Genomic DNA, 20864 nt, shown 5'->3' on the forward strand with positions numbered 1-20864 from the left:
GGTGGGGAACGTCCACACATTACGTCATCAGAAAGGATAGGGAAGAGGTGGGTAGAAATGGGCGTTGTAATACATGTACGTTCCCTTGCTAATTATGCAGTTGCTGTGTATGTATCACAGAATTATACTATATAGTAAATCTAGAAGGCGTACTGAACGAGCGATAGTAGCCACCTTATGAGCGCCCGTCGTGGTCCTCAACCAAACTAATAATACACTGGCAGGCTGGCACACAAGCGCCACGGGTAGTTGTCTCGAGCAACTCAATACACAGATAGGTATGTGCGCCACCGTCGCTCCATTTGAGACACAACTTGTTCACTCAAAACCAAAGCAAAGACAGGGTGCTTGGTATGTATATGTACATTATGTGATAAGTTGAGAATATGCTAGGCTTAATTACTCGGAGATGCAAGGTCCATAAATTACGTAATCATTGTAGTAGGTGGGTGATTAAGGTCTTTCTATCTCTTCCATGTGAAAATTCCGTATCTCTTAATATACCCATAAGTTAGATGGGTGGGTGCTAAAATCAAGAATTTTTTATGACGTAATATATGGATAGCCCCAGGTGTGCATAATATTTTGTCTGATTAGTACGACCATTTTTATAGGATTGGGCATGTATCTGTTATGAAATATGGTATATAGTATCAAAAACAAGCTAAAAAACAGTAATTTAAGGAAGAAACGTGCATGCATTGCGTCATCAAACAGGTACATGGATGGTTTTGGGTCTCAGTTCTTCTACCTTACCCGGATTAGTTAAATTTATGTAAATAAATACCTCCCGTTCTATCTGACAACGTCAATTCTTCCCTTTAAGCCGTATTTAGGTATGTCAATATTGATATTTCATTGTTACATTATTCAGCCAAGTCATCAATCGAACATTAAATAATTAACATGTTTAGTTGGACTCTTTCGTAATTTGATTATCCAATTTTATTAAAAAACTTGGATCGATTTTCGAATCATGATGATGTAATTTTTACTTCTGAATTTCCGTCGGGTCGTCAGCATTTATACAGTTTATTAATCCTTTCAATGTCACTCTTGTCCAGGCCATGTTTTTCTGACGGGTCTCGCAAAACGTGGCCGAATTTGCTTCTCATCGTCTCACTGGCGCCATCCTTGGAGAACGCGGCCTCCCCGTAGTGCATAATGCTGTCGGTATCGTACCCGTTGAGGAGACGATTCTGGGCAGGGAGCATTTTTTCAAATCGATCCTCGTAACCTGTCGAGAATCAAGACATTGATTTATTAAGGAAATTATTTTTTTAGATATTAAAAAAATTTTGAGTAGAATATGCACAATTCAATTTTTTCCACGATTTAAACAAGACCGATTAACATGGCCAATAGTATAGTTGCACCGATAAAACCGGAATTTTGTCCAAGAAAAGTCAAATTTTGAAAGGTAAAATTTTGACAAATTTGGGACATTTGGATTTGACAAATTTGCAATAGTTTAGTATAAATTTTGATAAAGGTACATACATGCCTGGCTTGAGGTATTGCGTTTTAGATTTATGCAAAACTGAATTATGCAAAGTGCAATTATGCCAAGTGCAATTATGCAAAGGGCAATTATGCAAAGTGCAATTATGTAAAATTGCATAAACGTATATATGTGGAAAGTAGTATGTAATTATTAATGTAGAACTTATCCAGGCAGACAAATAATGCAACAAATATGAATTATGCACATATTTAAGGTGTGGATGACATCTGCGAATTATGAAAAATGGCCCAAGAATATTTTAAAGACACGATCACGCTAATTTCTGGAAAAGAAATTACCTTGTCAAGGTAGATTCTCACCTGGTTGGACATTACTCCAAAATATGACGATGTAATCGTCCCTATCGCTCCGATCGTGTTCATGATACAGGCCAACCGTGTGCCCCAACTCGTGCACGATGGTCCCAATGTCCACGCAGCCACGCCCTATCCCAAACTCTTGGCGGCCCGAGAGCCAATACCCGACGTATGAGTAGCACCCACCCTCGCCCGTCTGGACGCCCAGGTAATTCTCCTCATTTCCGCGAGGAACGAATTTTACGCAGGTAAAGTTATTGAACTGCTGGGTCGCTTGGATGAAAAGAGATGTGTATTGTGCTAATAAAAAATGTTAAAATTTTTAATTAATGACGGAATAAATGAGATCCGGCAATAATATGGACAATAAAATATGGACTACAAAATATGGACTGAACTAGACGTGGACAACATGCATAAGTACAGACGCACATAGTCAAATTATAAAAATGAATACTCTCTTCAAACGCGTGCTAAAATTATATATTATCGATTATTATTATATATTAATGATTAATAATTATGTACTATTCTACCAGAATGAGTCACAATTAATATATAATAGTGTAGTAAAAGCGTGCTAAATATTAAAATTTTGCAATTTGTACGCTCAAAACAAAAATTTGTCAAATCAACACCGCCCGTGTCATTATATGACTTAACCGCCTTGGTTACAATTGTGATTCCGAGTGGTAATGAAATTTTTCCGTTCGGCCATAACGTTATAACTACCGGTATCAAAATCATCATAACTCGGATTCAACATTGTAACCAAAGCGGTTAATTCATATCTTGACACCGGCCGTGTTGATTTGACAAATTTATGTTTTGAGTTTAGGTTCGGTAAAATTTTACCGGGCCTATAAATTGCAAAATTTTAATACCCAGTGAAAACAAGATTAATACCGAAAAATGAATGCGTACATGACTACATACATATGTCCTAAATTTATAATAACCTTGCTGAAAATAGTTTACCGGCAGATTTGTCAATTTCGTACGGAATGATTCCACCCGGCCAAAGTTGGTTATCGTTTGGTACGGCGGATCGGGTTGCATTTCGTAGAGCTTCCCGCGGAAATAACATGTCCCCAAATCGCACCGCGTCATTCAATCGGTGTCGAACTGTGCAGAAATTTAAAACTTTGACGACAAAATTGTGATTCTTTAGAATTTAGCTCCACAAGATGTCGAAATTTTATTTTGTATTGTCAAAAATTAAAAAAAAACTTCGACAATTAATGTCCAATAATTGTGAATAGACCATCACAATTCTAACTTATTGGATAAAGCCTAGTACTCAGGACGGATTTTTTACGGGAAAAAGTTTACCAACCATTTGGAGCATTTTGAAGTGAAACTCAAATAATCCCAGTGAACGAATATGTACGTTAATGGAAAACCGTTTCGCGTGAAAAATCCGTCCTGGGTGCTATGCTTAAACTTGGGAACAATTATGGATTGATTTTTTACTAAAGAAAAGACTACTCGCCCTAAGCTTTGCATGTGATAAGTCTCTAATTTAATAAAATCAAACCATAATAAAAAACTTTTGATACAGATAAATTACCCCGATTTCGCGACCAGTCTGACTCGCCCATTTTTTTGAATGAAAGAAAATCACTGCCTCCGATTACAACAGATATCATCCCGCTGAGGATCACGAAGATTAGAGAAGATGCCATGACAAGTACGAATATCAATGATAAAAATCTTACCTGCATTTATCCTTATATTCTAATTTTTGTTGAGGTAGGCACAGCACAAAACAGCGATGACGTCAACATTTCACCCATACATACATATGTGCAGCCAGATGGGTTATGCAATTAGTAATTAATTAAGGAATCATTTACGTGGGGCCGATGTTACGTACTTCAAACAATTCAGGGCGTACGGTACGCCTGACCTTGTACTTACATATTTATTTTGTATGTCGAAATAATTTGTTACATTATCATATACAGGGTGGTTTAAAAGTCAGGTTACAATGGAAACAGAGGATTATTCGTAAACACTACAATACGGGGTACTCACGTCAAGTCTTTAAGCAGCAATGCAACTCACAATGGAGGTCTCCCAACGTATGCTCACAGATTTGGACCAAACTGGTGTCAATCGATCACAAATATAATTAGTATGAAATTTGCAAATGGAACTATCTGCCAATGCTCAAGTTTAGCGAAGATATTTGCATAAAAGAGGAAAAAATGCACCACCAAGGCCAGCAAATTTTTCAATTTCCAAATTTGCTGCGCATTTTTCCCGCTTTTTATGCAAATATCTCCGCCAAACCTGCGCATTGGCAGATAGTTCCATTTGCAAATTTCCTACTAATTATATTTGTAATCGATTGACGCTAGTTTGGTCCAAATCTGTGAGCATACGTTAGGAGACCTCCATTGTCAGTCGTTGTTTTACGAAACCACAATTAAAATGCAAATTAATATGACAAACCTTATTTGGTGATAAAAATTCCTTCTGAATTTTTTTGTATTTATTATACATTAAAAATTCATTAATTAGTAAGTAATTACATAACTAGTAAATTAAGTAGATTAAATATGTAAGCACCATTATTTCTTATTTATAGTTATGCATTTTTTAGGTATCAACATGTACATAACTTCGCAATAACTACGTGTAAAGTAAGGTGACATAAGTAAGGTAATAAATACACTTTTAAAAATGTGGTGAAGTCACGTGGTATAAATTTGGGAATAACTTCCTCCCCGATTTAAGATATTTCCAAGTGGTAAATTTTCATTACCACAACGGTGCACTTCATTCCTACAGATACGGTAACGCTCTTTATTACCGTAATATATGCCCTCCGTGATTCGACACCATTTTGCTAAAAGTGTAAAAATTATGCGACAATTTAATTGATTACGATTAGATTTTTAATTAAATTCTAATTAACTCATCAAATTTTTTCCTACCTTTTTATTATTCCCCGTCTTTCAACATCTGTCCGAACAATTCGTTAATTTCTTCCATTTTAGCGTTTTCCTTGTTTCGACGTTTTTGAGCCCAAGAAGCGTATAAATTTATTACTGGCCAAAATGTGACCCGTTTTCTGGGTTTTTCTTGTTCGGCCTCAGAATCCGTTTCCATCCTGGACTCCTCGTGATTCCTCTTTGTTCCAACTTTTACGCGAATTTTTCTCGTATATTTTTCATTTGGCTGGTATTCTGCACTGCGAAGGGGGGTTTTTAAAATGGAACGAAGCTCCTTTTTCACGGGTGTATTTGGGGTTATCTCGGGGGTGGAAAGATTTTGGGGAAATTTCGAAATTTCTGAAGAATTAGCGCGACTGGTGGAAGGGAAGTTTCCAAAATATGAAGGGCCAGGATTGACGGTGGGGTTGAAATTGAATTCTTGACCGGTTTGGGTATTCATTTTCTTGGAAATTTCTAAATTTTGGGGATAAAACCACAATTAAATTTTCAACATTTGTGTAAATATGTACGTATCCTCTTTGTTGTAAGACGATGCATTTTTTGTTAAGTGAACAATTTACCCTGCTCTCTGCACGGTTCCATTTGTAAGTCGGTCTGGCTAAGTGGGGAATGTATGTGTGGCTCAATGAGAAGGTTGGAAATGTAATTTATGTAGCTGAAATTTAAAAAAAATATATTTTTTAAATAAGTATCTAAATATGTACACATTGTACAACGGAGATACATGAGACAATTATTAATTATTTCTGGAATAAGTTTCTATGAAAAACCAAGCACTTTCAAATCCATAGTGTCGAAGAGAAAATTGTTGATGTCAAATTTTGTCAGACAATTAATTACGAAATTTGCATAAAACTAACTAAATATTCATTATTTACATACTTCAAAACTTTACGGTGGGATAATTTTGTCGTCTTTTTCTACGAATGTCTTAATAATGGATTGCAAACCTCGAAATATTAACAAATTTCTAAAACTTTTTTCTCGTTTCTCCACCAATACTTACTTCAATAAAATTTCGATTAAAATTTATAAACGGTGTAAGTCCATATTAAGTGTAATTTATTTATGTACATACCAAATTGATTCCAAAGGTGCTGGAGTTGTGTGCGTGTAACCTTTCCAAGGGTGATTTATCATATGAGTGAGTAAAAAATTTAATTCCTCCGTCATGACAAAATTAGGTAAAAGTAAAATTAGAAACTCCAAAAATATGGGTCGAGTTGAATCAAGGGGCATGCGGGGAGAGAGTATGTATAGTTAGCGTTTTTTCTTGGAAGTCTTCCTCTATTTTTAAAAGGGCCCTTTAAAGTATGGACAAACTTGATGAAAAGGGCCATCCACAAGTTACGTATTTAATACTGAATGGTTGTTAGGCTGGAAGGGTCAGAGTTCATATAATATCGTGCCTATGTAAGTATGTTACACATGCTAATGGGGGGGTGGATGGGGGTCTAAAAAATTAAGATTTTTGCGTTCCGTAATTTATGAACGGCCACAAACTTGTATATAGGTTTGCCTTGGTTCATGTGATATTTTTTTGGTGTAGCAAATGCTGGACGCTATAGGACTTCGAGTTGGCTATTATTAAATACATACATATTCCTGTACAAATGACCTGTACAAATGTCACGTGCGTACATAGGATATGAATTTATGATTTACATACGATAAATAATACAATAATTTTGAGCTAATTGAATGCAATTATTTAATTAAAAAATGGTAGTTTTAATTATTCCAAATTTATAGGATGATTAAGTCTTCTACATATATAAATAATTGGATATGTTTTCGAATTTTTAAATAAACATGACGAAAATCATGATTCAAATGTACATATTAATCCGTACCATTTAAATATTAGAAACGATTGAGACTTGTCAAAATTATAATGTATGTAAATACGAGTTATAATCAAGTAATTGGTTTAAATTATCAATAAAAATTCCAGTAATATCTAATTGTAAGAATAAGTAGTTCTTAATTTTTCCAGTTTCGTAATAAGCAAGTATCCAAAATGACGTATTTATGTACGATTTCTAACCTCCTTCCAAAGTGATTTATGGTATTCGTGATATCATACAGGGTGGTTTAAATGTCAGGTTACAATGGAAAATTTTTCAATGGGAAAAATTCACAAATCTCCACTAGTTACAGAAATTTTGCCTCTGAAATTAAATATTTTAAGAATTTTGTCATCAGTGTTCCATGAGTTCTGATAAAAATTAATAAAAATCTCAATCCGTAACCCGTAACTAATGGAAATTTACGAATTTTTCCCATTGAAAAATTTTCCATTGTAACCTGACTTTTAAACCACCCTGTACATTAAAAAATATATGTCCTCTGTATGTCCATGACACTTAAATTTCTCAAAATACGAGAATCAGTATGAGGGGCCGTTCATAAATTATTTAACGCGAGAGGAGGACGGAGAGAGGAGGGGGATAAGATGCTGGAATTAGACATGCACCGAGTACCGAAAAAGTCGACTCGGCCGAGCACCGAGCGCTCGGTTAGAGGGTGTTCCGGAAGTAATGCAACTTTGGTAAAATGCATATATCCAAGGGTATCAATTTGCCCCAAATTCGAAATTGGGTGAATATTGTAGTCCACACATTTATCTAGTAGAATCCGAAAACCAGAAGTCGATATCTCTATCCGTTCCAAAATGAGGTCAAATACCACCAAGCAACTCGCAACCATCGTCTGCCACTACCTCGAAAAAGTGGTTACGCGCTCCAAGAAATTGAGCTGTGTTCACTTTAAAAAATAAGAAATTCCAAAAGTGACGATTTGTTGTGTTATACTAAGGTATGAGCTGCAAAAAAAGACTAATCGCAAAAAATATCTGGTCGGTACATTCGTGTGGCAGCCCCGAAAGTAATAAACTTCGTGTAGATAGAAATTTGTTATGTCGGAGCGAAATTCGCTGAAGTACTTGAAGTTCTCACCGAACACCATACATTATTTGAAAGCTTAGAAGTTGGACATCAAATCCTAGAAGGTTCTAGAAGCTTATAAATATAGTCAAGAGTAAAATAAAAGTAGCAAGCAGGAGGGCAGAAAAAATCCTTGACCTGAAGTAATTAAAATTAACCAAAATTGATCGTCCTGTACAAGACGATTTACTGCTCAGATTATCAAAATGCTTTTATTTGCACATAATACAACTCTCCCACCTTCAAGAAAACCATTTATGCAAAACTGGAAATTAAATATAAGCCAAAGTATCACGCTCCGCCTTAAAACGGATCAAATGCAATTAACATGATAGAGGTGAACAACGTTCCCAAATTTGCCAAATACAAGACCTATTGAACAATTTTAGTTCCTATCCTAGAAAAAATATTGTAATCGAAAAACTTCAGTCAAAAATTTGAACTTATTTCAACACATGTGGTCAAAAATCTCAAAAAAGGTGACCAAAAACAGTGGCGAAGCACTAGTTGTGAGCGCCCAACAAAAACGTCTCCAAATTTGGCGGAAGGGGTGTACGGACCATTGGAAGCAAAACTTAATTAGCTTTAACCTTTGTCCCTTTCTGACCAAAATTTCGCTTTAAAAAATTCATTCGTTGAGTTTATATGTGCATTTGACCAAAGTTGCATTACTTCCGGAACACCCTCTATATTTTTGCCGAGTACTCGTTTCTGCTCGTTTGCCGAGCACCGAGCAAAACTCGGCAATCGAATACCGAGCAAGGCTAGGCCACCGAGTAAATTGTTAAAAACATCATAAAAAAAATCATTGTTTACATAATATTTAATTACCAATACCTTTATTTTGAGAACTGGTGGACGGAATCACGTGAAGCTACTGATTCTTCTTCCTGTTCCAACAGTTCGATTAAAGTTGATTACCGGATAGAATTAACAAATTTCATGGATGCATTTTTCAAGTAAGTTTGATATTAATTGCAAAAATCACATGATGGATAATTCGAACTGCTCGGTGTAGGTACCGGGTAAAGTGGTACTGGATGCATATAAAAATTGAAGGAATACTCGGCCGAGCACGCAAAAATACTCGGCCAAGTCCGAGTAGTGAGAACACGGCCAAAACCTGCCGAGTACTCGGCAGCCCCGAGTACTCGGTGCATGTCTAGCTGGAATGATATGTGACATGTTAAAGAGGGAGTGCGAGATCTATAAAATTGTAATTTTTGCTTACATGTTTTATGATCGGCCCCTTACCAACAAGCCAGTAAAATTACAAGTTTTATCCATGAATTTTGTTATCTCGTTGTTTACTTTACATGGAATTTTTTTTTCCTTTTAATGTCATCGGACTCGTCTCGTTATATGGTACGAAAACCGGTTTATATTTAGATATCGACTAGATTGAAGCAGTTTCTTTCATTCTGAGATTAATAAATTTAAAGTGATGATAAATGATTTGAATCTCGGGCCGACTAATTTAGATTAATCAGCCGCAGTTCTTTGATGGTTGTAAGCTTGCATGAACCGTTGAAAGATTAAAAGATTTTAATAGCGTGGTGATGCCACTCCGTATTTTTAAATTGATATATGTATTTTTGGGTTTCTGTAGTGACCAGGTTTCAAAATTGGCTCTAAATAATATTACTTTAAATTGTAAAAAATAGATAATTACAAATTTATGAACAAACTTGATTATAGCGAATTTTTTTTTTAGAAAAGTATCAAAATGTATTTAAAAAAATTTCTCAAGATTCAAATCTACTTACAATGGAGGCGCAAACCATGTTCAGCCCAGATAATTTTTTTACCTTATTAGTTTGAAAGAGCAAGTCTATACAAGCAACATTTGGTTCGGCACTTGGGCAGATGCGCAAATTTCAGCACGTTATGGGCGCCGCAAGTTCGCAAAAACGCACGAAGTTGAGCTCGCGCTGGGCATTGCCCGAAAAATCGTGGGTTTTTGCGAACTTGCGGCGCCCATAACGTGCTGAAATTTGCGCATCTGCCCAAGTGCCGAACCAAAAGTTGTTTGTAAAGACATGCTCTTTCAAACTAATAAGGTCAAAAAATTATCTGGGCTGAACATGGTTTGTGCCTCCATTGTTAGTAATATTTTGCTAAACTATGTATACCAAAATTGTAATTAAAAATTTCGCCTGCAATTTTTATATGGTCTAAAGGTCAGTTTTTTATAATGTGATACATACATATATCGACGTTTCCATAAATAATTTGTGAAAGGCCCCTTAACTTGAAGCATCGTAAGGAAGGAAGTGCCATAAATCATAACTTTTTTAAGCAGGAGTGAGTGAGCTTGTCTTTAATGTGGTGAGGAACAAATTAGCAAGTATTTCACAATTGGCGTTAATTCCTCCAATTGATGCGGCGCCTGCTGGGATGTGTCTTCTGGAGCTGATTATGTGGCAAAATGCATACATAATCTGGTCATGGGATACGACTACGTGCCGAGGAAAGAACAGGGTTGCGTTACGCACAATTAAAGAAAAAAGAGTTAATAAACCTGGACAATTCATTGTAAATAATCTGGTAATAAATATTACCGAAAAGCACAAATATACGACTCTACCAAAGTGGTAATGATAACTTGTACGGTGTGGTAATGGCTTGATAATAAAGTTTACCCATCATGACAACGAATTTTTACTACCTGGTAAAATACATATTATTACCAAATTCATTACCGAGAAATCATTACCTGCGTGACTTTACCGAGCTATTAAGAGTGTATGCGTGTACTCTTCTCTGCAGAGATTTGAAATTTGACACGATTTTGTATCGGATAATATTACATATTTATGTAGGCATGTATATGTATTTCGAAAAGTAGGTTTAAATATTATCTCGAAAAAATATTTTTGTCAGGAAATTTGAAAAATGTCTCATGAAAAACCCGTAATTACTTGTATATGTTTATTATTATGAAGAATTTGGTCTAACTATAAAAAACCAACCATAGTTTCTTGATTTTCTTAGAATTGGACGTATGAATTTACGTAATAATGATGTAATATCAATTGCGGAACTATTTGACGAGTAAATTATGATCTCTGCCTGCAAAAAAACAAGTAATTTATGTCAGTACTTATTCAGATATTTATTTACAAACTGGCTAAAATATCGCACATTTTGCGAACCCTGGCAGAAAAGTTTGTCTTTTCTGTTATGTTGTGGCATTCGTACATATTTTTTAGTTACCTTGTGCACAACGGACTAATTGCAATCTGCTCTTCTTCCTTTCTAAGAAAAGGTGTTATTTTTAGAAGTGCATTTGCCAAAGTGAATTTAAATTCGGAAAATTATCATGCGTCGGACCGTGCAAAAGTGCGTGACCGATTTTCCGACTCACGTGACTTACATGTCCCATCTTAACACCCAAAACTTTATGAAAAGCTTGGCCTTTACTTGGCTAAAAAATTAATGACATCCTTTATGCAGGAAAATCTGCTACCAGCAAAACAAAATAGTTGCCAGTTCTAATTTGAGACTCAAATTTACAGCTTAAATTATAAGATCTGACAAACTGAGTTATGTACGCGTCCGGCTAAACGAGGATGAATTAATGAATAAAAAATGAGACAAATTGACCATCCCTGGCCAAGCTAAAGTGGATGTTTTCTTAACCAGCAGACCCAGTCCGGACCGAGTAGGTGGCTAGGAAGGGAGGAAGTTGTTGTGTCGTGCAAAATAAAAATTTATTTTATTGCACATTTTTGCAAGGTGCGTGTGAGTGTCGCCATCAAAGGGTGGATATGTATTTAAATAAGCCAAATCGCTGAAATATGCACATATTTTAGATTTAATAAATACGGGCAAAATTTTTTATATAATATTTACAAAAAAACATATATGTTCACATTTTCATTTTTTAATACGATGCTGTACATTTTTTTTTAATTTGCAATTTTTTGAAGGAAAAAAGTTACTTCTGGTATCGTTGAAATATTTGCCAAATATTTGTATGCACTTTTGCAAAAAGCATGTCAAAGACTTACGTAGGTTTCCAATAGTGAAAATATTAATTTAAAAACTTACATTTATCCGAAAACCTGGAAATATTTCGAGTGATAAAGTTGATAATAAATACATATCCGCCCCATGGTCATCATTAAATAATTGTTATTTGTTTTAACAAACGTGGTGTTACAGATTTGGCAAATATTGTGATTTTTTCGAGTAGTGATTATTGTGCCCCAGTTTTTTTGCGGAGATGAAGGATAAGGCGAACAACAATGCGGAAAAGGACGCCTTTTTTGAGGGGATCCTTGAAGGGGAAGGAGACGACGAGGAGTACCCCTTGTTCGTGGAGATGATGCATTTCAACTCGTTGGGTAGAGAGGAATGGCGAGAAGCTTCAAGGTATGTACATATGATTTTTTGCGAGTAGATGATTATATATGTACATATATGTAACTTTGCACTTTTTCTGCAAAATTTGGCCCACATTTATAATTTTCTAAGTAAAATCTGTCGCCCTACATTCTTGATAAATCATTGATACAGCTGTGCACGGAATTAGATAAATTTTATAAAATTGTGCAGGGCACACTTAAAACTAATGCACCCCCAATCTAAAAATATAACTACAGTCCCAATTCTAAATATTTTATTACCAAATCTTGATAGCTTACTCTGGATTTAGTGCAGTTGGCTTAATTTGGAGTTGATAGTGCATTAAATTTTCAAAACGCTAGAATTTTGTAGACATAGATTGAAATTCCTTGTATTTTTGTGGTAGTGTTGAACTGTAATGGAATTGACATTATTATTATTTCTACCTTAAACGTTAAATCTTTAATTGAAAGGTGGGTGAAATATGAAGAGAACGTGGAACAAGGTGGGAAACGATGGTCGAAGGTGAGAAACGGTTAAAACAATTACCCAATCTTAAAATTATTTTCGAAAAATTGCGAAATGTAATTTTACATAAGTATGTAAATATTTAGTACTTTTTGACGCTAAATATGTACATACGTAGCACATAACACTGAGATCAAAATGAATTTTTATGTTTAACAGCCATTCGTGCCGACCGTGAAGGCTCAAGCGATTCACGATTTGAGAAAGGGATTCGATTCGGGCGCGATAATTGTGGATCTCGACTTCGACACGGGGGACGGGGAGGGGAAGACTTTTCGCCAGCTGGTCGAACGTTGGGCGGCGCAGGGCTCGATTGAGGAGATGCACAGGGCCAAGATCCTCCAAACTTTGTTGCGACCTAAAGTCCATCACTACGAGGAGAGCGGGCTTTTTCAAAAAAGGAAGAAGCAAGAAGTCCATAAACCAAAACGTGTGTAAGCGTTTCGTTAAAAAATTTGTTACGCACGCTTAAAGATAATTTAAACTTTTTGAAAAATTCTCAATTTTATATTAAGTAAATATTTATAAGCTACATTCATAGTAAACTTATTTCTAACGTTACTCGAACTTTAATAAAAATAGTGTACTTAATTTTAAATCGAGTGTATATATTCTTTTAAAATTCGTAACATTATTTTTAAGTGTGTAATGTAAACTTTTCTAATAGTGCCCCAGTAGTGGAAAAAATGATGAAAATTTTTAAGGATAAGGTTTCCAGATATTTTTCAAGAGGTTGAATTTTCTCTGGTTCCTGCAAAATCTGCAATTTTTGCCCGATTTGGGTTACATAAATAGTGTTTAAAACTTTATTTGAAGCGATGCACCACCAAGCAAAATAAAATCAATGCTTCGTAATTTATTCATTTTTGCAAATTTTTGTAGTGGAGCCGCACATGCTTCAACATCGGAGAACCAGCCTTTCCTCAGTCGTTTATCATCACCATTTGCCAAAAAAGGATGACGAAGAGGTATTTATAAATATTTTAGATGCCAATTTAAAGAAATGATTAACGGAAATATCCCAATTTCTAGAAAAACTTGCAATTCATGCGAAAAATTGCGTCCAACGCGGAATGTGTCAACGTGATGGTGGGACAACTGTATTTTTTGCAAGTTCCAATCGCCGCCTTTTTGCGATTAGGGGAAGCCGTCGTGCTCGGGAATTTGACCGAAGTCCCGCTGCCGACGAGATTCTTGTTCGTCCTACTGGCCCCGGTGGTAAGTAAACGAAACAGAGATTTTTTTTGCAAAAATAATTTGCAAACTTTGCGAATTTTTTCTCATGCAGGAAATGGATTTCTACGAGATTGGCAGAGCCGTCGGGACCATGTTTACGGATCCCAGGTTCCGATCCGCCGCGTACAAAGCGGACAAACCCGGACAGATTTTGCAAGCGTTGGAAGCATTTCAAAAATCGACATCACTTTTGCCACCGGCCTCGTGGGATGCGTCTATCAGGCTGGAACCGCAGGCTAAAGTGGGTAGCATAGTTTTTTCAGAGTGTGAGATAGATTTGCAAATTTGCAAATTATTTTCAGGACGGAAGTGGCGACGAAGATTCGGATGAGGAGGACAACCCAGAAGATACAGGGCTGGTTCGGAGTGGGAAATTATTTGGCGGATTGTACAACGATGTTAAGAGGAAGTTACCTTGGTGAGGGACCATTTGACGATTTTGCTAATTTCATATGTACATACAAATATACTTGAAATGAAAAGCCGTTAATATATGAAAAATTCTAAAGTTTTTGCGCATTCTTGATTGCAAAGCGTAAGGTTTCGTATCTAAGAGTGGCCAAATATTTGCAAAATTTGTATTTGCTTAAATTGCTGAGCCAAGCATTTCCAACAATTTGGTACACCCGCTTGCAAACTTTTATAGTCACGGCATGAAAAGTATAAAAAAATCACATGTGTGTGTAATGTGGATAAAATTATTTAGAAACCAATTTGCGAATAATTTTTTGCAAAAGTTAATCTAAAAAGAGGTCGATAGCTTAATTTAAAAAAAAACGTAATTTCCTGCTTCAGATTTTTAAGCTGACTTATCTGATCATTATTTTGGCTACCTCTGTATTATCAGATAATTCGTTTGACGATGACGCGAAAATTAGTTTTTTTGGAAATAAATTAGGATATACGTAGAATTATTGATAAGTATCTTATTGGATGCCTCATTCCAGGTATAAATCTGACATAACGGATGCCTTATCACTGCAATGTCTGGCGACCTGGTTGTTCCTCTATTTTGCCTGTCTCACCCCGATCATCACGTTTGGCGGGCTTATGGGCCTAGCCACGCACAATTACATGGGGACAATTGAAACTATGATGGCGGGAGCGTTATGTGGCGTCGGATTTGCACTATTTTCCGGTCAACCCTTGCTCATTTTGGGGTCGACGGGACCCGTGCTCGTGTTTGAAACAATTTTGGTCCACTTTTCTGAGTAAGTGAATGGATTAATGCACTCTTAGAAATCCGGTATTAAAATTGTACCAAGCAGTATTAATTTATGACTGTATCAAAGTTGTATTGACAAGTAATACGGCATTAATAGTTCGGTATTAAACTTTTACCTTATATTAGTAGCAAATTTTGAATCACCGGCAAAAATTTGAATACCACGTGGTAGCAGCTTAAATCCTGAGAAATCAATATCTAGATAAGTGAATATTTCAGATTGCGATGGTTCGTATTTTATAATTAGACTCAATTCTGCATGGGAAAGACATATCAAAAATAGTATACTTTTAAATCACAGTCCATAACAGTGTGAACATGTATTTAGGCAATTTATTCAAATTTATTAAGATCTAACGGGCTGGATTATCTCGAGTTTCGGTTATGGGTGGGCGTCTGGATAGCCGCGATTTTGGTCGTGCTCGTCGCCTTGGATGCAAGTTCGCTCGTTTCGTACATCACGAGATTTACCGAGGATGACTTTGCCACCTTGATCGCGGTCATTTTCATGGTCGAGGTAATTTGAAAGTATAAAATTGATAATTGAAAATATTTAAAATTTCAATTTTTTTCGGTGACAGGCCGTAAAAAATGTGATGCTGATTAGAAACATTGACCATGATATCGGATCGTTCGGAAATTATACGGATTCCAATGGAGAGGACCTGGACAATAATATCACGGAGGGTGCAGTACCTTGGAATTGGGAATTTGCTGTGGATAATGTGAATAATTTTTTTGTTAATTTTGATTGAAATTTTAAAAATCTGGACTTAGAATTTTTCACGCAAGGCAAAAATAGCATTGTTCCTTTAAGATGGAATGGCTCCAGCATAGAATTGAAATCTCATTCTACCTTTATTCAGTGTATTTAAATGCAAATTCTTCAGATGGAATAAGTTTTATGAGTTTTAGGATAAATATTTTTATACGAAGTAAATTTTTGGTGTTACAAAACTATAATTTTTTTATAGAAATTAGCGAATTAAGTAATTTTGTAGGTAATTTTTGGGCACATGAAGTGCAAATTATTTTAAGTCAATAGTTTTGTGGTATTAAAAATTCCATAAAAACATTATTAAAGGCTGAATTTACCTCCAAAGTCATGAAACTTATGCATTTCAAAAATCTTGCACTTCAATGATATTGAACAGGGGTGGAGTGAGACTAAAAATCTATGACAGATCAAGTCGTCACTAAATGCAACCTTAAGTTTCGAAGTCTTTTGCGACTTGAAAAATGCCAGATTTTACCCAAACTAAAATCAATTTGGTCCACAGGATTATGCAAATTCGACAACCGAACCACACCCCTTGATCACCTCGCTGCAAGCCCAGACCAACCAAACGGTCTTCTTAATGTCTCTCCTCCTCTTTTTTGGCACATTCTTCGTCTCTTTTATGCTAAAAGAATTTCGCGTCTCACCCTTCTTCCCGACCGCGTTTCGCTACATTGTGTCCGATTTTTCGGTCGTTTTGGCAATCGGGGCGTGCACTCTGGTCGACTTCCTGGTTGGGATTCAAACCCCGAAATTAGTCGTTCCTGACAAGTTTGCGCCCACGTCGGACGAACGAGGCTGGGTGATCAGCCCGTTCGGGAAAAATCCATTTTGGAGCATTTTCGCCGCCATTTTGCCCGCATTGTTGGCAACGATTTTGATTTTTATGGATCAGCAAATCACTGCAGTTATTGTGAACAGGAAGGATCACAAGTTGAGGGTAAGTGGTGACGTTTTCAATAGAAATATGTATACTCTCTTAAAAATAATGCTACCCTTTATGTAAATACAACCTTAAATCTATATTAAGCAGACTATTCTGAATCCACAGTAAATTTTACTCTCTATCAAGTTGACATTTGTGAGGATACATAATTTGCTTAATTTAAAATCGAGACTACAATTACTTTTGAATGAGTTACATTATTTTTATGAGTGATAACTGAATTTCTCTGACATCTTTTAATCATTGAAGTTAGAATTTGAGAATATGCAGATTCGTATATACGAGTACATGATTTTTTGATATAAATATAAAGGTGTAAACTTCAGCAAATTTTAGCTATTTCAACTTATCAGCAAATTTGCCAATGGGTAGACTCATGTTTCGGAAGGGTGTGATACACTCTTAAAAATAATGTTACCATTTTCGAAGTAAATCCACTCTAAATTCTAAACAAGTATTTACATATTTATACTAATCATAGAGTAACGGTAACTTAATATTAAAAAGTAAATTTTACTCTGAATTTTGTACAGTTTACTTAATTATGAACTCAGTTTTCGTTTTTACTCTTTAAAAGAGAAACCTTACTTACAATGGAGGCGCAAACCACGTTCAGCCCAGATAATTTTTTGACCTTACATATTAGTTTGAAAGAGCAAGTCTATACAAGCAACATTTGGTTCGGCACTTGGGCAGATGCGCAAATTTCAGCACGTTATGGGCGCCGCAAGTTCGCAAAAACGCACAAAGTTGAGCTCGCGCTGGGCATTGCCCGAAAAATCGTGCGTTTTTGCGAACTTGCGGCGCCCATAGCGTGCTGAAATTTGCGCATCTGCCCAAGTGCCGAACCAAATGTTGTTTGTATAGACTTGCTCTTTCAAACTAAGAAGGTCAAAAAATTATCTGGGCTGAACATGGTTTGCGCCTCCATTGTTAGCTTTAAGAGTGCACGTGAAACTTGTTTGTGTGAATATGCCCAATGTAACGGCGAAAACCAAGAAGTCAGTCTTTTCGAGTTTCACATGTGTCAAAATTTGTTTCAGGTTACATGTGTTTCTTAAAACTTTTTCAGAAAGGGTGTGGCTACCATCTCGACCTGTTCCTTTTGGCTGGATTAATTTGCATCAACTCGTTCCTTGGGCTACCCTGGTTTTGCGCGGCCACCGTGGAAAGCCTCACGAATGTAAATTCCCTAAAAATGGAATCCGAATCTGCCGCGCCAGGGGAGAAACCGCGCTTTTTAGGTGTTCGTGAGCAGCGAGTTTCGAACGTTTTGGTCTTCCTCTCAGTTGGACTATCTGTCCTTTTAACACCAATTTTGAAATTTGTGCCGATGCCGGTTCTCTACGGGGTGTTTCTATACATGGGATTCTCCGCTCTGATGAGGATGGAACTTTTCGAGAGGATCCTGCTTTTCGCAATGCCACTAAAATACCAACCGGATCACGGGTAAGGAATTTTTTAAGAAACGCTTTAAACTTAAAAGTTACAAATTTGCAAATTTACCTAATACACTCTTAAAACTAATGTTACCCCTGTGAAAATAAATGCACTGTGAAGTAGGTAAAATAAGTAAATAGAATATTACGTAAAATGTACTAAATCCTACGTAAATTTACTAAAGTAAATATAGTGCATTTACTTACTTCCATAAAAGTAATACTATTCATAATTTAAGAAATGATAACATTATTTTTAATTATGTATGATAATAGTTTTTGTACATATTATTATTTTTTGGCGTACTTAAACTTAAGAATTATGTACGTGCAGATATTTGAGAAACGTCCCCTTGGCGAGGGTCCACCTATTCACACTGATTCAACTCCTTTGTCTGATTCTGCTGTGGGTAATCAAATCTATGAAAGCAACAGCAATACTGTTTCCCTTAATGGTAAGAACAAAATTCTAATGTGTAAAACGCATGTTGACCATCATGTATATGTTCATGTATGTATAAATAACACTCTTAAAAACAGTGTGGGTATTCACGTCATTTAAAAAGGTCGTTTCGCAACACATCTTCGCAACTTTGCGAAATCGATGTCCTGAACGCCCAAAATACATATTACCTGAACAACTTTAAACATAACTCATTTCACCGAGTTAGTTTAAGGTTGTCTGGGCACATTTCTGAAAATTTTAATTAAAATTTCTTGGACGACGAGATATTTTACGACGATAATATGTAGATGCCCTTTTGCTTTGTATGTTTCGCAAAAAAAATAAAGCAATCTGATTCGTTGTCGCATCGCAAATCTTCGCAAAAATCGCAAAGTTGCGAAGCGAGGTTTACGGCTTTTAAGAAATTGACGTGAATACCCACAGTGTTATTTTAAACAAAAAACTACATTCTGAGTTTCTTTAAGTTACTCACTCGTTCAAATACTTTTTCTGGAATTATTGCGTACAGAATATTTACTAATCTTTGCTAATCCAAGTTTTATCTATTTCTCGTTTTCAGTTGGTAGTGATGATGGTCGTTCGCAAGCTGCTGGATTACATTTTCACTCAAAAAGAACTCCAAGCTTTGGACGATTTGCTGCCGGATTCGAAACGTAAAAAAACCAAGAAAACAGTACCCCCGCCAAAAAAGCTGGCTAGCACGGCCCCGCCAAGAAGTCCGGCGGTGACGAAAATGGAGAATGAGAAAGAACCCGAAGAGAAAATACGGTAAGGGATGGACCCTAATTTAAATATTTGATTGAGTTTCGTACATACAAGTTGTATGTACCCATTAAGTCACCTGATTATGACGCGATGAATTAAGTATGATGGAAACTCCATGTTTTACACATATCGTCGTGCTAATTATACAAACGCCTAATCCTAAGTGCAGTCAATGCTTAATTTTATAAAGGCCTGTCTGCAGTAAATGCTTAATTTTATAAAGGCCTGTCTGCAGTCAATGCTTAAATTTATAAAGGCCTGTCTGCAGTCAATGCTTAATTTTATAAAGGCCTGTCTGCAGTCAATGCTTAATTTTATAAAGGCCTGTCTGCAGTCAATGCTTAAATTTATAAAGGCCTGTCTGCAGTCAATGCTTAATTTTATAAAGGCCTGTCTGCAGTAAATGCTTAATTTTATAAAGGCCTACGTGCACTATAAAAAGTATAAAAAGGCCGAACTGCAGTAAATTCTACCAAAATTGTAATTCGCAGAACGTACAGTTTTGACACGCCTGTGGAAGAAGAGGAGGAAGACGCCGTCCCTGTTGGGACGACTGACCGTGACTTGGACATCATTGAAGAATCAGAGTAACATGAGAATGCTCAAAAAAGCTTACTTTTAATGATATGTACTAACGTTGTTAAATATTTGAATAAGAATTTAGAACCTAAGGATGAATTGTAAATAAAGTTAAATAAAAATGTCGCCGAGAGGGCGAGTTAGTATACCGAAAATATTTAGGCATCATGTACTAAGATTTAACCGTAATTTTGCAGTGTTAATCAAATTTATTTAAATTAAATTCCGGAGGCAACTGTGCAACTTTTTCACTCGCTAAATTGGTCAAAGTCTACCTCTGTTTCATCGACCTAATCATGTAAATTGTAGTTTGAGCAGGCTTAAAAAATTGGTAGTTAAATATCTACATATCTGTAGACTTATTCGGGATAACGTTGCATGTAAAAAATAGTGGTTATGTACCAATAGTAAAGGGTGAAAGCCCTTTATAAGATCGTTATGTCCGTCCGTCTATCTGTCCGTAGCTCAGATAGCTTTTGAACCAAAGGACATATAAAACTTGAAACTTTGAAAAACATCATAGGACAGGATGAAATCGAAGATGGACACTGTAGGTCGCACCCGTCAAGGTCAAAATATCTTGAAATCTCATTTAAAGGTAAAATTGCATACATGTATCAATTTGAACTGAAATGTAACCCCGAATTTAGTGGTGACGTCCAATTTGACCTCAAAGGTCACAACATGGTCATCAATAGTTAAATCTTATAAATTGTTCAGAATTGTTGAAAACACGTTAGGCATGCAAATTTTAACAGATTTTGAACGGACAAACACAATAATAATATGGTGTTCAGGTCGACGGATAACACACTCCTTTTAC

At 36.0% G+C, this 20864-nt stretch overlaps 3 protein-coding genes across 4 annotated transcripts; 1 reads left to right on the forward strand and 2 right to left on the reverse strand.

Annotated features, from left to right (window-relative positions):
- Positions 1-837: 837 nt before the first annotated feature.
- On the reverse strand, positions 838-3498 carry LOC118437018 (astacin-like metalloprotease toxin 5). The gene is made up of 4 exons (XM_035855761.1): positions 3392-3498; positions 2800-2946; positions 1825-2121; positions 838-1237 (listed from the first exon to the last, which is right to left on the reverse strand). Exons 1-4 carry the CDS (start codon positions 3468-3470, stop codon positions 1017-1019), a joined length of 744 nt encoding a protein of 247 aa, XP_035711654.1. The 5' UTR covers positions 3471-3498; the 3' UTR covers positions 838-1016.
- A 798-nt stretch (positions 3499-4296) lies between these two features.
- Positions 4297-5971, reverse strand: LOC110855052. The gene is made up of 4 exons (XM_022103485.2): positions 5863-5971; positions 5345-5439; positions 4764-5237; positions 4297-4675 (listed from the first exon to the last, which is right to left on the reverse strand). The coding sequence occupies exons 1-3, from the start codon at positions 5955-5957 to the stop codon at positions 4771-4773; spliced, it is 657 nt and encodes a 218-aa protein (XP_021959177.2). The 5' UTR covers positions 5958-5971; the 3' UTR covers positions 4297-4675; positions 4764-4770.
- A 5395-nt stretch (positions 5972-11366) lies between these two features.
- LOC110854826 (electroneutral sodium bicarbonate exchanger 1) lies at positions 11367-20196 on the forward strand. Of its 2 annotated transcripts, none has more exons than XM_035855700.1 (16): positions 11367-11467; positions 11928-12106; positions 12553-12604; positions 12767-13037; positions 13490-13575; positions 13640-13825; positions 13896-14084; positions 14146-14261; positions 14791-15054; positions 15420-15585; positions 15650-15793; positions 16349-16786; positions 17865-18241; positions 18566-18686; positions 19257-19465; positions 19954-20196. In XM_035855700.1, the coding sequence occupies exons 2-16, from the start codon at positions 11958-11960 to the stop codon at positions 20051-20053; spliced, it is 2868 nt and encodes a 955-aa protein (XP_035711593.1). In that variant the 5' UTR covers positions 11367-11467; positions 11928-11957; the 3' UTR covers positions 20054-20196. The 2 variants fall into 2 exon arrangements, with proteins under 2 accessions (XP_035711593.1, XP_021958949.1); XM_022103257.2 differs by having other exon boundaries at positions 11383-11467; positions 11897-12106.
- Positions 20197-20864: the final 668 nt, after the last annotated feature.

Source organism: Folsomia candida, unplaced genomic scaffold (assembly GCF_002217175.1).
Source record: "Folsomia candida strain VU population unplaced genomic scaffold, ASM221717v1 Fcan01_Sc011, whole genome shotgun sequence".
Lineage (NCBI taxonomy): Eukaryota > Metazoa > Arthropoda > Collembola > Entomobryomorpha > Isotomidae > Folsomia > Folsomia candida.